Raw genomic sequence first — 13,665 nt, forward strand, 5'->3', positions numbered from 1 at the left:
TTCTGAAGATTGCTTTGGCTATTTGGAGTCTTTTGTGTTTCCATACAAATTGTGAAATTTTTTGTTCTAGTTCTGTGAAAAATGCCAGTGGTAGTTTGATAGGGATTGCATTGAATCTGTAGATTGCTTTGGGTAGTAGAGTCATTTTCACAATGTTGATTCTTCCAATCCAAGAACATGGCATATCTCTCCATCTATTTGTGTCATCTTTAATATTTTTCATCAGTGTCTTATAATTTTCTGCATACAGGTTTTTTGTCTCCTTAGGTAGGTTTATTCCTAGATATTTTATTCGTGTTTTCATCTTATGTTTTGCATTTTCCTAGACTAGGGATTGAGGTGAGAAGGCACCATGGGGATAGTAGCCTGGCACTTAGGAGATATTCCCAGCCCCTGGTTCAGACACAGGCTCAGGGCCTCACCAGCCCATCCTTGATATGGACTTTCTCACCCACACACGGTGAACTGAGTGGCATCAAGTATTTGACACTAAACAAAAGGGACTAAATTTCAGAAAAGGGAGCTGCCACCGTCCTGAGCTCACTAGTGGTCTTCCCACCCAGATGCCAGCTCACGGCCCCCACCTGTATCCAATCCATCTGAACCACACCCTCTCCGCCCAGAGTCCACTGAGCCGCCTTGAACCCTTCATTAAAAGAGACCCTGAATCCACTTTCTCCAAAAAATTGCCCCAGCTGGGTGGAGGAACTCCAGTTGCATCTCTCTCCTACCTGGACACAGCCCAGTCCTGTCCCCTCCCCACGTCCCCACACCAGTGCAGCAGGAACACCATGGCCACTCGCCCCTTTTTCATGCTTTTATTCTGCAACTAGTGGTCAGTGTGCACAGCTTCCGGCATCAGCATGCTGACCTGGGCAAGCCTCGGGCAGGGGCCAGATGTGAGGTGCTGAGTGAGGCTGGTGTTTCAGACGAGATGGAGACCAGTGATATAACGCCCAGACAAACTGCTTTGAACTTCAGGCAGACCTCACTCTCTAGAGAAGATGACTTGTTTAGATGCGGGGCACATGCAGCCTGGCTGTGGTCCTGGATGGTAGTTGCCTCCTGTGTCCGAAATCAGTGATCGGCCTGCCCCACCCCCGCTCCTGACCCCTCCCCAAGCTGGCCAGATGCCAGAGGCCTCCTCAAGGTCACAGACCTGCTCTTGACCCTTGGAAGGAGCTGTCGAAGGTAACTCCCTCATTGCCACCTAAAATGTCAACAGCTCGTTTAGACTGAACCACCACCGTCTGCGTTTCATGGGGAGGCGGTGGGACTGGGGGCATTGCTGGGTAACGTAACTTGCGCTACGAGGGGCCTTGGAGGCCCACAGTTCTGGCCCGGGGGGCAGGCCGCAGGCCACAGGCTGGCCCCATAGAAGCCGTCTGGAGGGCGACTGACCTCCTGGCTCCCCACGCCTTCCTCGAGCTCACCGACTCAGGCAGAGGAGTACGTGCAGGACGGAGAGAGGCAGGGCAGGCAGACGGAGACATGAGGAAGGAATATGTTCCTGCTACTAGCAGCCCCGCAGGCAGCCTGAGCAGTGCACACAGACTACTCCCAGGACCACAGCCACCAGCCTGGACCCTGCAGGTCACCCTGTGGCGCGTGTCTCGTGGGTGCACCTGGGTGCGCTAGGGAGGAGGGGGGTAGGTAGGCAGTGCGGGAAGTGGGGATGCGACAGCAGTGGGTTGCAGGATTGGGCCACAGGGCAGAAATAAAAGTCCAAGAGAGACCACCCCAGCCTGTGCTCAGGAAGAGGCCCGGTGGGTGTCGGGAGACCAGACAAGCTCCTACAAGTTGACGTTCTTCAAGTCAGTGGAGCAGCGGTACCTGCCATCCCGGCCTCTGGAGCACAGCAGGCTGGGCAGGCAGGGGCAGGTGTGGTGCTGGCGTTTTCTGAAGAAACGGACCTGGGGAGAGAAGAGAAGAGGGTGGCACCTTCACCAAAGGGAGATGGGCCCCCAGGGCAGGAGCCTCTGGCCGGCCCAGCCCTGGCCAATGTCTCACTGCCACCATCCCAGCACAACAAAAATAGTTTTACAGAGGAGGAAACTGAGGCACAGAGTGGCTAAGCAACATGCCAAAATCACACAGCCAACGTGTGGAGGAGCCAGGATTTGAACGCAGGCAATCTGGCTGTGACACACTGTGAACAGCCACAGCCCTAAAACCCCACAGGCCCTCACATTGCCCACCCGGGGCCCCTCGCTGACCCAGCACACGTGACCACTCACAAACTCACACCTACATCCGTAACTGACTATCACTTATAGCTCACCCGTTATACTCTCCATCCCGTGTTGGGTGCCGGGGATGCAGCTACACAGAACGTGGTCCCTGCCGGGTGATTCACACCCAGAGGAGGGCGAAACCACTGAGCTTTCCTCAAAGGGGATGAATAGGAGAGGGTCAGAGCATAGGTAGTCAGGCAGCCTGGGCTCCAGTCCTAGGTCTGCCACTTCCCAGCTGTGTGGCAACTGACAAGTTATTTAGCTTCTCTGTGCCTCAATTTATTGTCTGTAAAATGGATTAATAATAGAGGCGACCACCTATGGTTGTAAAGGGGTTTACACTATACACCTAAAGAGGTTTAAACTGCAAAGAGCACTTAATACGAAGGGTGGCACATAGCAAGCACTCCGCATTAGCTTGTATCACCTCTGCTGCCTGCTTTGGGAATAGAGATCTGCGGCTGAACCCCCTGACACACCCCAGGACCACGAGGACTGTACTCTGTCCCGTCTGTCTCCCCCCACCTCCTCACTCCCAGGCAGGCCCTGCCAGAGAGGACCACAGCCGGAGGATGCTCCTGGGTGCAGGTGTGCTCCCCAGAGGGGCTTGAAGGGCGTCCTGGAGCACAGGAAGCCCCGGGAAGGGTGTACAAGCCCACAGTTGCTGCTGCATCCACCTCACGTTCAGAAGCAAAGGCCTTGTGGCCTTTCTGTGCCCTCTGGGCTGGGAGCTCCTGAGGGAGCAAGGCAGGCGCTGGGCACCTGGGGCACAGAAGGGTGAACCTCCTTAAAGTGTGTGCAGCAGGGGCCTGGCCAGCCTCACCCTGCCCCTCCCCCACCCCAGGCCCTGGCTGGGAGCCCATTTTACAGTCTTCCCATGTCGTGTTCTTGAGGGAAGGATGCCGTGCAGCAAAGGGCATTCAGGAGCCTCTCAGAGCTGGAATTCATCAGATCAGCAACAAACATCAGACGTGTCAGTCTACTCCCCTCGTTGTATGCATGAGGTGACTGACGCCCAGGACCCTTCAGCAAATGAGCTGGGGTCCCAGCCCCCAGGTCTAACAGGCTGTGTGATTGGGACCCCACTGTAACCCAGGCCACCCCCGAAGCAAGGAGGCAGTGAGATATTCCTAGACTGGAGTCAGAACACTGCAGTCCAGTGCCGGCTCTGGCTCGTGGCCTTGTGCCCTGAGCAAGTGTGAGCAGTACCTTGTGGCTGCCGGGGTAGCACTCCTCTCCTTCCCACCCCAGCGGGGTGCACACCCACAGCCCACGCAGCCACAGGCTGACTGCGCAGCAGGTGCCCGCCCCGCACTGGACGTCCCGCTCGCAGGCCTGCGGGGTGGAAGACAAAGGGGTCGTTAGTGCCCATTGGGCCCATCCCAGAGAAACCAGAGGCAACGCACATCTAAAAGCCCTTGAGAGAGGTGCTGGGAACAGCACGCAGGCTGCGGCCTCCCGGGACACCTAGGGCCATGCTGCCCCAGTGCCTCTCTCGGCAGGATGCTCGGGGCTCAGCTGGGCAGCAGAGCTGGATCGGAGGAGCCCCCAACTCCTTCGAGGTCACTCGGCAGGGAGGCTGTCCTCTTCTGAGGGACTAGAGCTTAGGAGGTGGAGGTTTTCTAGCACAGGAGATGCTCCGTGGACGCTGGTGGGATTGAATTAATTCAAATCCTTAGACGGGGGAGGGCCCCAATGGCCTGCACCCCAGGGGGTCAGTGCTGAGTTTCTGTGGATGTGGACTCTCCAGCCCTCACCTGGCAGCACTCAGGGTTGGTGCCTCCCCTGCCCGTGGTGTCCCCCTCGGTCCTCACTAGAAGCCCAGCCTCATCTGAGGGTCCAGCACCCCTTGACAGGTGTTTCCCCTGGGGCTTCTCTGCTGGCCTGCCTGGCCCCCAGAGAGGGATGGACCCCTCTGGGCTGGGCTCCCAGAGCAGGGGCTAAGTGACCTGGAAGTTGCCGTCTGTAAAGCCACACAAGCCCGCTTTAAACAAAAGCCTGGATTGGGAAAGACAGAACGGAACGGCTCCAGACTCACAGGAGGCCACACTGGAGAAGCACCCAGGCTTTCCACTTCCAGAGAAGCTTTGCGGCTTTTCTGAACCAAAATTGGGAGCGGGGTTTGGGCTCTTATTTACCAACACAAGGCCACGGAGGGCCCTCTGGCTGCCTGTGGGGCAAGGCAGGAACTATAAGACCCGCAATGTGCTCGGCCCCAGGAGGAAGGTGGGAGATGCCGGGGCTGCTCGTCACGCAGAGGAGGTGTAGGTGGCAGTCACCTCGCCACGCCGGTCTCCAGCCTAGTGAGGGTACTTCCCACACACCAGCCGGTCCCTGAAAGCTCAGGGTTAGGGCCGAGTAGACCCCACCTGACTCTTCCCCCAGAGAGGTGGGGCATCGCTGTCGCCCTCTGGGAAGAGGGCCCCCCCAGGCCTGCATTTGGGATGGTCACAGTCCTGGGAGCAGGGGAGTGCGGGGTTGGTAGAACCCAGCCTCTTCCTGAGGGTCAGACTCAGGGCAGCAGCAAGGCCCGGAGCACAGAGGGAACAGTTCTAACTACCTGTGGTCAGGTCTGTCATGTGTGTCCTCTTACCGCAGCTTCCTCTCCTTCTGTGCTTTGCAAAGTGTCAAACTGGAGCCTTTACTAGGAAGATATTGCCTCATCTCTCAGACCTGCCTCCCACGCCCCTCCACTCCCCCATCCCGGGCCAGACTCAGGGTCAACCCGCTGCACCCGTCCCTCTCGGCGGGGTAACCACGGCTTCTATCCTCTGCTCTTACCCTCCTGATCTCCAAGCTACACAATAGGAAGACAGCCTTTGGTGGTTTACATTCATTAGGTACAATTCTGCCCTGACAGTTGTATTTATGCTCTGGGTCTCCAAAGCTTTGGCTTGCCTTTGATACTTGTTCTTCTTTGAAACTCAGTCTTTTTCCTCTAAAAGGGAGAAGGAAGAAATCTCCCTTTCTGTGAACATTAAACTTAATCCAATTCCAGGAATGGTTTGGCCTTTCTCTACATTTCCATTCTCTGTGTAAAGAGTTAGAGGAAGTTGAAACAAAAGTGAATGTCCCTCTTTTCTTTTTTTTCTGGTGGCTTTTATCTGGAAAACCCTCAGGTAAGCCATTACTTTCTGTTTTGGTAAGAATTGTCCCACCACTGTCACACAACATGTGCCCGTGTGAGGGTAGGTCCAGGTGAAGCCAAACTTCTGAGAGAGAACCACAGTTGGGGTGTCTCGAATCCTATGATGTGCCCGCCCGGGTGTGCCCAGAGTGGGACCGGATTTCTACTTGTTATCCGACACTTGCTTCTGGGTCACTCAGCCAGGTGTTGGCGTCGCCCTTATTCTTATCAGACCTGGGCACCGAGTGAAAACACATAAACCATAAGGGAAAGAAAGAGTTTCAGGACAGGCTTTCTTTAAGAGTAGAGAAAGCAGAGATTAAACGTACCCAATAGAAGCTAAATGAGGTCACAGCCTTTAAGTCAACTTGCTACGTAAATTACACTTGACATGTGGTCTAGACCATACATGAAAACCAAAGTTTACACAAAAGATAGATTAGGGGGTGCTAATCCACATTCTAAAAGAAGTCATTATTACACAATAGGAATCTTCTTTTGACCAAAGTTCCAAACTTCAGGATTTGCGATGCTCTCCTAAGGCACTGAGAGCAGAATTTGATTTACACAGTTTCTCAAAAGCAGATCCCCTTTAGCAGAGCGAGGTCTAACTAATGTGAAAATTCTGTGAAATGCCTCTCGGAAGTGCTGCCTGGTGGCTGGCTCCCCACGCCCTTGGTTTGCCTCCTGTTCGGTTCCTGGCTTCCAAACCATGCAGACCCTGACGTCCTCCCAAAACCCAGGGAGTAGAGAATATTGGACGACTTACCCCTGTGATCACGGCACAGTTGGACACAGTCACGAGGAGGAGCATGACTGAGACTCGCGTGGTACCTCTCATGGTCACTTTGGGGTGATGGCAAACACTGCCGGCCCCGCTCAGCCTCAAGCCCGCCAGCTGGGAAGGCCAGGCTCTCCCCAGAGATTTATACCGTCCGATCCAGGCTGCCCGTGGATGCCTGTCTCCTCTGTTCTCTTCCTCTTCACACTGTTATTCAGATGATCTCAGAGATGGAGATGAGACCTGAATCCCTAATGACATCAAATCACCACCAAAACCAATAAATGAACCATCGGCGGCAGTGACAGTTGCTCTGACTCTCAGAACGCAGAGATCCAGTCGGCTCCGTGCATCGCACCCCACAGTGCTCTCTGCCTCTGGGACATCCTTCTATTCTGCTTGGGGCGGGGTGGGGAGGGCTTTGGCAATAAATCGAGGGATTTACAGCATCGCCATTTACTCTTCCCTGCGCCAAACCATGCGACAGACACTCAGGATCATTCCCTCACACGCAAGCCAACAAGAACAATCTGGGCACTTAACTGTCCGCTCAGCACGAGCTGGGGGCTGAGAGGACACAGTGGGAAGGCAGTGTCCCTGGTACCCTAGAAGGTTAAAATTCCAACGGGGAGACATGAGACAGTGAGAAAACAAGGCCAGGTTTTTGGGGTTGATGTTCCTGAAAAACTCACAAGGAATCGCCCTCTAGGAGGCTCAGGAACCAGAGGGCAGAAGATGAGCCAGGCCACAGGTCCCTGTGGAAAAGCGTGCTTGGGCTGGGCTGCAGCTAAAAGGTACCAGGAGCCACGCGCCTTCCTGTTTTATGCGTTGGGCATGAGAGTGGCCTTATCCAAGGGCGAACAAACACCGTGGATGCAGACACCAGTCCTGGGGAAGGTGACTCTGGGCACGGCCCCTCCTGCTGTGTGGGGAAGCACCTAGCCCAGATCTCCCCATGCCAGCCGACCCGGAGAGCTCCCAGGACCCTTTACCAGACAATCGCCGCTTCTCTCCACAGTGATAAAAGCCATTGGCACCCAAGTTACGTCCCCCAATATGCTAATAGGTGTTATGCACAGAAATACATAAACGTAAGATTTCCACAGTTGAAGCTCTGGGAAACACTGATTACACAGTTCAACTAGCTTTTTTACTGAAGGATTTTTCAGAGCCTTTCATGTGCTAACAAGCATTTGAAAAACCACGCAGAGAAATGCAACTTGTAGTTATTTCCTAAACAGATTCATCCACCAAACACTTTTTTCTTGGAGTGTCTCAGGGGAATAGGGCTCCCACATAGACACGCTGACAGGCATTTATGAGTGCAAAGAGAGAGGACCCAGCACAGCAGCTCAGATAAGACCCCGGAGACAGACTGGGGCGTTGACTTCTTATTCCAGGGTCATTAGTTTTATGACCCCGAGAATAGCGAGAATCTCTCTAAGCCTCAGTTTTCTCATCTATAACATGGAGTTAAGAGTAGCACTTACATCATGGGGTTTTGTGAGTATTCGTCCATTATTTATTCGTTGACTATATATTTCTTCACAACTACTATATTGAAGGCACCGTTCTTGGTGCTGGAAATAGAGCAGTGAACAAAACAAGGTCCCTGCCCTCATGTGGGGGAGACAGGTAATAGACAAATAAACGAATAGATTTGTAATAACATGGCTAGGTTTGTGGAGTGCTGTTAAAAAGGAAGGCAGGCTTTGTTATATAACAGAAACTAACACAACATTGTAAAGCAATTATACTCCAATAAAGATGCTAAAAAAAAAGGGGGGGGCTTCCCTGGTGGCGCAGTGGTTGAGAGTCCGCCTGCTGATGCAGGGGACACGGGTTCGTGCCCCGGTCTGGGAAGATCCCACATGCCGTGGAGCGGCTGGGCCCGTGAGCCATGGCCGCTGAGCCTGCGCGTCCGGAGCCTGTGCTCCGCAACGGGAGAGGCCTGCGTACCGCAAAAAAAAAAAAAAAAAGGAAGGCAGGGAAGACGACAGAGCGTGACACGGGTGGTGCTTTAGATGGCGTGAGGGTCTCTCCAAAGAGACACTTGAGAAGACTGATGAAGTGAAGAAGTTAGCTGGGCAGAGCCTGAGGGGAAGAAGCGGTGCAAAGGCCCTGTGGCAGGCCCTTCTTGGCCAGTTCCGGGAGCAGTAAGGAGTGTGGTGAACTGGAGAAGGGAGAGGAGGGGATGCTGTTGAAGCAGGAGCCAGGGGTCATGCCATACCAGCCTTGTAGGACATGGTAGGGGCCTGACAACAAGTGTGACGGGTGCCCTTGGAGTGTCTGGAGCAGAGGAGGGGCAGGATGTGATTTACACTTTGAAGGATCTCTCTGGCTGCTTTTGGAGAGTTAAGCGAGATGATGCTTGTGAATTTCTCAGCACAACGCTTGGCACACAGCAGCATTTTCAACTATTGGCAATTTCTATTGTAAAAAGATAGGCCTGTCTGCCTTCATATGAAATTTTCCTGCAAGGTGAGAATCAAAATGACAAGTGTCTACAGCCCATCCGTACACCATGGCACTGAGCCAGGCACACGACAGGAGAACCAAGACACCACCACCTGCCAGCAACTTACCGAGGGAGAAGGCGGCATGGTGCCGGGCGCTGGGAGGGGGCACAGAGGCAGCCCTGCACGCTCAGGACGCCCTACACAGACTGCCTGCCTCACACAGGTCACATCCCAAGACACAACGTTAGATGACAGCGATTCTCAGGCTAGCACCCCCATTCCGCCCTCCCCTCCCATTCTCACCCCCTCCCTCGCTCCCCACAACCCCCGCAAACTAATTATCCCACACAATGGCATGAAGAATGGTAACAAGAAATACCGCTGCAAACAGGACCAATAAAATTGATTGAAAGCACTTTATTTCTCTCGAATACTGGTGCTTGAGGAAAAGCCAGTTTAATTAGAGGAAGGCGAGGGATAGGCAGTGACTTGGTGGAAACCCCAGAGGAGACTCCAGGGAGCTTTGGAGTTTTGGGCCCAATAACTCATGTAAGCAGACTTTCACAGAGAGCTTTCCACAAGTCAGGGCCAGGAGCTCACGGCCGTCGGGTCTAATTTCCCTCTGGAACCGAGAGCTCTCCTGTCCTCTGCCAGGTGGATTTCAACAGTATCCTTGACATGTGTTAGCCAGATGAGGGTTACTTTTTGGCTGACAGGTGTAGTGCAGAAAAGGAGAGTGGGAAGGAGAGAAGGGCCCTGAGCTAAGCCGGCAGGAACCGGAGACCGTAGCAGGAGATCAGAGGTGAAGACAGTGGTGAAAGCGGGAAAATGGTGACAAGTGTTGACGCTGTACTTGCCTCCCTTGAGGGAGAGGAAAGCTGGGGAGAAGATGTGCTGGGCAAACCTTTCCCACCTCCTCCATGGCCAGAGGGAGTGAGGCGGGTGGGCATTTGTAGGAGAGAGCTGCCTCGTGTCTGGGCCAGGCCCCTGCTTCTCTGCATTAGTGCTGTGGTGCCAGTGTCACCATTTTGCGGGACTGTTTATACAACCGTGTGTGTGTGTGTGTGTGTGTGTGTGTGTGGTGAGCAAGGGCCACTCACTCGCTCGGGCATAGGAAAAGCCTATGGCGTGGGAAAGCCCTGGGATGGAGGTGCAGGCCCAGGTAGCCCTGACCTGGCACAGTCCCTGAGGTCGCTCACCCTCCTACATGGGATAAGTTTGGCTCCTAGAGGGTCCGAGGCCCTTTCCAGCTCTACCATGAGGCCATGGCTCTGCAAACTAGAAAGCGAGTACATGTCCAGGGGCCGTACTGCTCCTGCCTGAGAGTGACACATGTGATCACTTTATCAGTGGTTCGTTAGTAGTTAAAGATTAAATAAGAGCTGACTCTGACTCACTGAAGAAAGAAATAAGCAATCAGGGACTTCGCTGCTGGTCCAGTGGTTAGGACTCCACGCTTCCACGGCAGGGGGCACGGGTTCCATCCCTGGTTGGGGAACTAGGATCCCGCAAGCCACGCAGTGTGGCCAAAAAAAGAAATAAGCGATCAAACAATGGAAACTGGAGCATCCAGGCCAGAAGTTTTTAACCTGTGGTCACAGCTCCCCAAGCAGTTGACGAACAGAATTCAGAGGATCCATGAACTTGGGTAGAAAAAATAATTGCATCCTATTATCACTAACTGCTAACTGAGTTGTAACACTTTCTTCTCTTCTAACCGTAGGCCACACACACAGAAGTATTAATAGTACCTGTGTTCTTGTCACCAAGAGAAATCACAGATCTTTTAATGCCATGTGGCTATTGTTGCACATAGCTCAAAATATCTCTGCTCATCATGACATTGAAATCGTGGTAGCTGTTAGTCTAGACTGCGTTATTCAATACGTTAATAAAGAAGCATATATATTACCACATCACAGATTTGTTTTTAATATAAATATTTATATATTCAATATAAATATATTTATATATAAATATATATAATATATAATATATAAAAATATATTTATATATAAATATATTTATATATAAATATATATAATATATATAAATATATTTATATATAATATAAATATATATAAATATATATATTTAAATATATTTATATAGTCAATATAATTCTTTCTAATCCTACATATTTTATTTTATACATTTTATAACACTATTCTAAGTGGGAGTCACGGGCTTCCAAGCTGCCCATAGTACAAAAATACCTAAAAACTCCTGAAGCAGAGTGAGGAGACTTAGAGAAGTGACTAGGTTCAGTGAGGTACAGGGTCATAAGTTCAGGCTAGCCAAACTTAGCTAGGACCTTAGGCTGGACACATTCGGGGGAAAAGTTGTCAAAAAGAAGCAGAAGCAGCTGAAGCGGCCAATTAGAGCAGGCAGAGTGCAGTGCCTGGGGTCACACAGAACAACAGGACTAATGCTGTTAGCGGCTGTTCCCACAAGAAGGGGTCACAAGGTGAACTGGCTCCTGATCCGGATCCAGGTAGATTCCATCCTAGGCCCCTGAGTCTCCCTAACCCACAAACAACTTGTATTCCATCTACCTCATCTTCAGAACTCGCTGGATTTTTAAAACCAAGGACCAGGTTCCCATCAGTCCTTGAATCTTGAGTCCCCACCAAGTTACTTCTATCCCAACTGTCTAACTGAGGTTCCAATGACTGATCACGAGACCTCTTTATTCTACAACTGGAAGACGTAGTTAAATGGAAGACATTATTACAATGTATCAGAGACTATCAAGTACCTAAGAAGAAACACCCCACAACCTGGACCCGTCACCCGCGGTCACCCTGACACTGTCCACGTCACAAACTCTCGCTCACAGCCGCTGCCCTTGAACTTACCCTTGAACGCGGCCCTGCTCTCTCCTTCAGCTTGCACCTTGTTCCTCTCCTTCCCCACACAGTGAGCTTCTAGGTAGATAGACCACCTTCCTCTCCTCCTTTCCCCTCCTCAGCCTCTCCAGCCTCACTTCTCTTCCTACCCCACCAGTGAAACCACTTCCTCTAAGCTGCCCTTGTCCTCTAAATGCCAAATACACAGCGGAAATTAACACCATATTGTTAAGTCAACTATACTTCAATAAAATTTTTTAATTAAAAGATAAAAAATAGGGAATTCCCTGGTGGTCCAGTGGTTAAGACTCCATGTTCACTGCCGAGGGCCCAGGTTCAATCCCTGGTTGGGGATCTAAGATCCCACAAGCCATGAGGTGTGGCCAAAATAAATTAATTAATTCAATAAAATATTGTTTTAAAAAAATAAACAGGGACTTTGCCAGTGGTCCAGCGGTTAAGACTCTGCACTCCCAATCCAGGGGGTGCGGGTTTGATCCTTGGTCAGGGAACTAAGATCCTGCATACCACACGGCCAAAAAAAAAGAAAAGAAAGAAAAAAACTTAAATTAAAATAATAAAAAGCAAAAAAAAAAGCCAAATACAAAGAGCTATTTTCAATCCACATCTGGCGCACTTGCAGGTGTTGACACAGGCACCTACTCTTTCTTTAAATCCTTCTCTTACTTTTCATGACATCGTTTTCTCCAGGTCCCCCCATCCTTCTCAATCTCCTCCAGAGATGCCCTGGGGCTGCACTCCCACTAGCCCCCTGTCCCTCCACCCGCACCCAAGGGAGCTTCACAGCCACCTACGTTCTGATGACCCCCGACTTTTCTCCACCCCGACCACCCCAGCTCCTGCCTGTCTAGCCAGCAGCCCATTGGATGTCACACGCTGATAGCCGGGCACCTCACTTTCACATGCCCCTTCCTCCAGCATCCTTTATCACTCTCACGCCTAAACCCACTCATATTGCTCAGGGTTCTTAGTTGCAAATAACAGAATCAGTCCGCTGGCTTAAGCAAAAGGGAATTAATAAAGATTAGTAAGTAGTTCACTGAATGGCTTGGGGTCTGGAGAAACAGGATGGAGCTTCACATCCAGGAGCAGTGCCCAGAACCACACAACAGAATCGGCTAACAAGGAAAGTGTCTCCCCCGGGGTAGATCGGCTGACATCCAGGCCCCACGCAGAGCCACTTTCTTCCTGCTGCTTCGTTCCTACAGAAGGGAAGGCACACGTGGGCTGGTTACAGGGCGCAGGTCCCACACGTGCCCTTCTGCAAGGACCCTGGGAAGTAATCAACTCATAACTGAACACCGGGAAGATGTTCAAAGCTCTTGCGCAGCTACAAAGCATGGGTGCCCGCCGCCCCATCCTTCCTGCTGTGTTCCCTTCTCCAATAGTGACACCGCAACACACTCAGTGGCCCAACCTGGGAGTTTCCTAGATTCCTGAATTTCCCTGCTTTCATCAGTCATGTCATCCTGTCACTCAGCCCTCCCCTGGACCTCAGACTCTACCACCATTTCCGTCTTCACCACCAGCATCTCCTAACATCTTCCTGACTGGCCCCCTCCTTCCAGGCTTACCCATCTTCCATACAGCCCAGAGATCTGGTCTTCACTCTCGGAGATTCAAAGTTCTCCAAGGAGTCCTCACCAACCTCAGGATCAAGCCCAAACTCCTCTGGCCGGCAGCCAAGGGTGTGAATGGCCCAGCCCTGCTCCCCCTCCAGCTTCATCTCCATCACCCCCACCCTCACACATTCCCCTTTCCAGCAACACAAAACCGCTCACAGCTCCTCCTTGGGCCAATCTGCTTGGTTCCTCCATACCTTCCACATGCTGGTCTCCTTCCTTCTTGTCTGGGTGCCTAAGCCCTAGGTTTCCATCCCAGTCCAGCCACTTACTGATGGGTATAAACTTGCACAAGTTATCACACCTCTCTGAACCTCAGTTTTCTCTTCTGAAAAATGAGAATGATACCCTCCTCCCAGGTGCATTGTGAAAAATACATGACACAACCGGGCAGAGTGCTTAGACACTATTGCAGGTTGAAAGGTGGCCCCCAAAAGACATGACCTCATCCCACTCCAACCTGTGAATGTGACCTTATTTGGAAAAAGCGTTTTTGCAAATGTAATTAAGTAGAGGATCTTGACATGAGATCATCCTGGGTTACCCAGTGAGTCCTAAGTCCAATGGCAAGT

The 13,665-nt window shown here is 51.7% G+C and overlaps 1 protein-coding gene across 2 annotated transcripts; it reads right to left on the reverse strand.

The window, feature by feature from the left end:
- Positions 1 to 1,696: 1,696 nt before the first annotated feature.
- On the reverse strand, positions 1,697 to 6,435 carry PROK1 (prokineticin 1). Of its 2 annotated transcripts, XM_004263285.3 has the most exons (3): positions 6,131 to 6,435; positions 3,444 to 3,569; positions 1,697 to 1,913 (listed from the first exon to the last, which is right to left on the reverse strand). In XM_004263285.3, exons 1-3 carry the CDS (start codon positions 6,200 to 6,202, stop codon positions 1,794 to 1,796), a joined length of 318 nt encoding a protein of 105 aa, XP_004263333.1. In that variant the 5' UTR covers positions 6,203 to 6,435; the 3' UTR covers positions 1,697 to 1,793. The 2 variants fall into 2 exon arrangements, 1 of the variants encoding a protein (XP_004263333.1); XR_007479335.1 differs by lacking the exons at positions 1,697 to 1,913; positions 6,131 to 6,435 and adding an exon at positions 4,828 to 4,871 and having other exon boundaries at positions 3,465 to 3,569.
- Positions 6,436 to 13,665: the final 7,230 nt, after the last annotated feature.

The sequence above is a fragment of the Orcinus orca genome, chromosome 1 (assembly GCF_937001465.1).
Source record: "Orcinus orca chromosome 1, mOrcOrc1.1, whole genome shotgun sequence".
NCBI classification, from domain to species: domain Eukaryota; kingdom Metazoa; phylum Chordata; class Mammalia; order Artiodactyla; family Delphinidae; genus Orcinus; species Orcinus orca.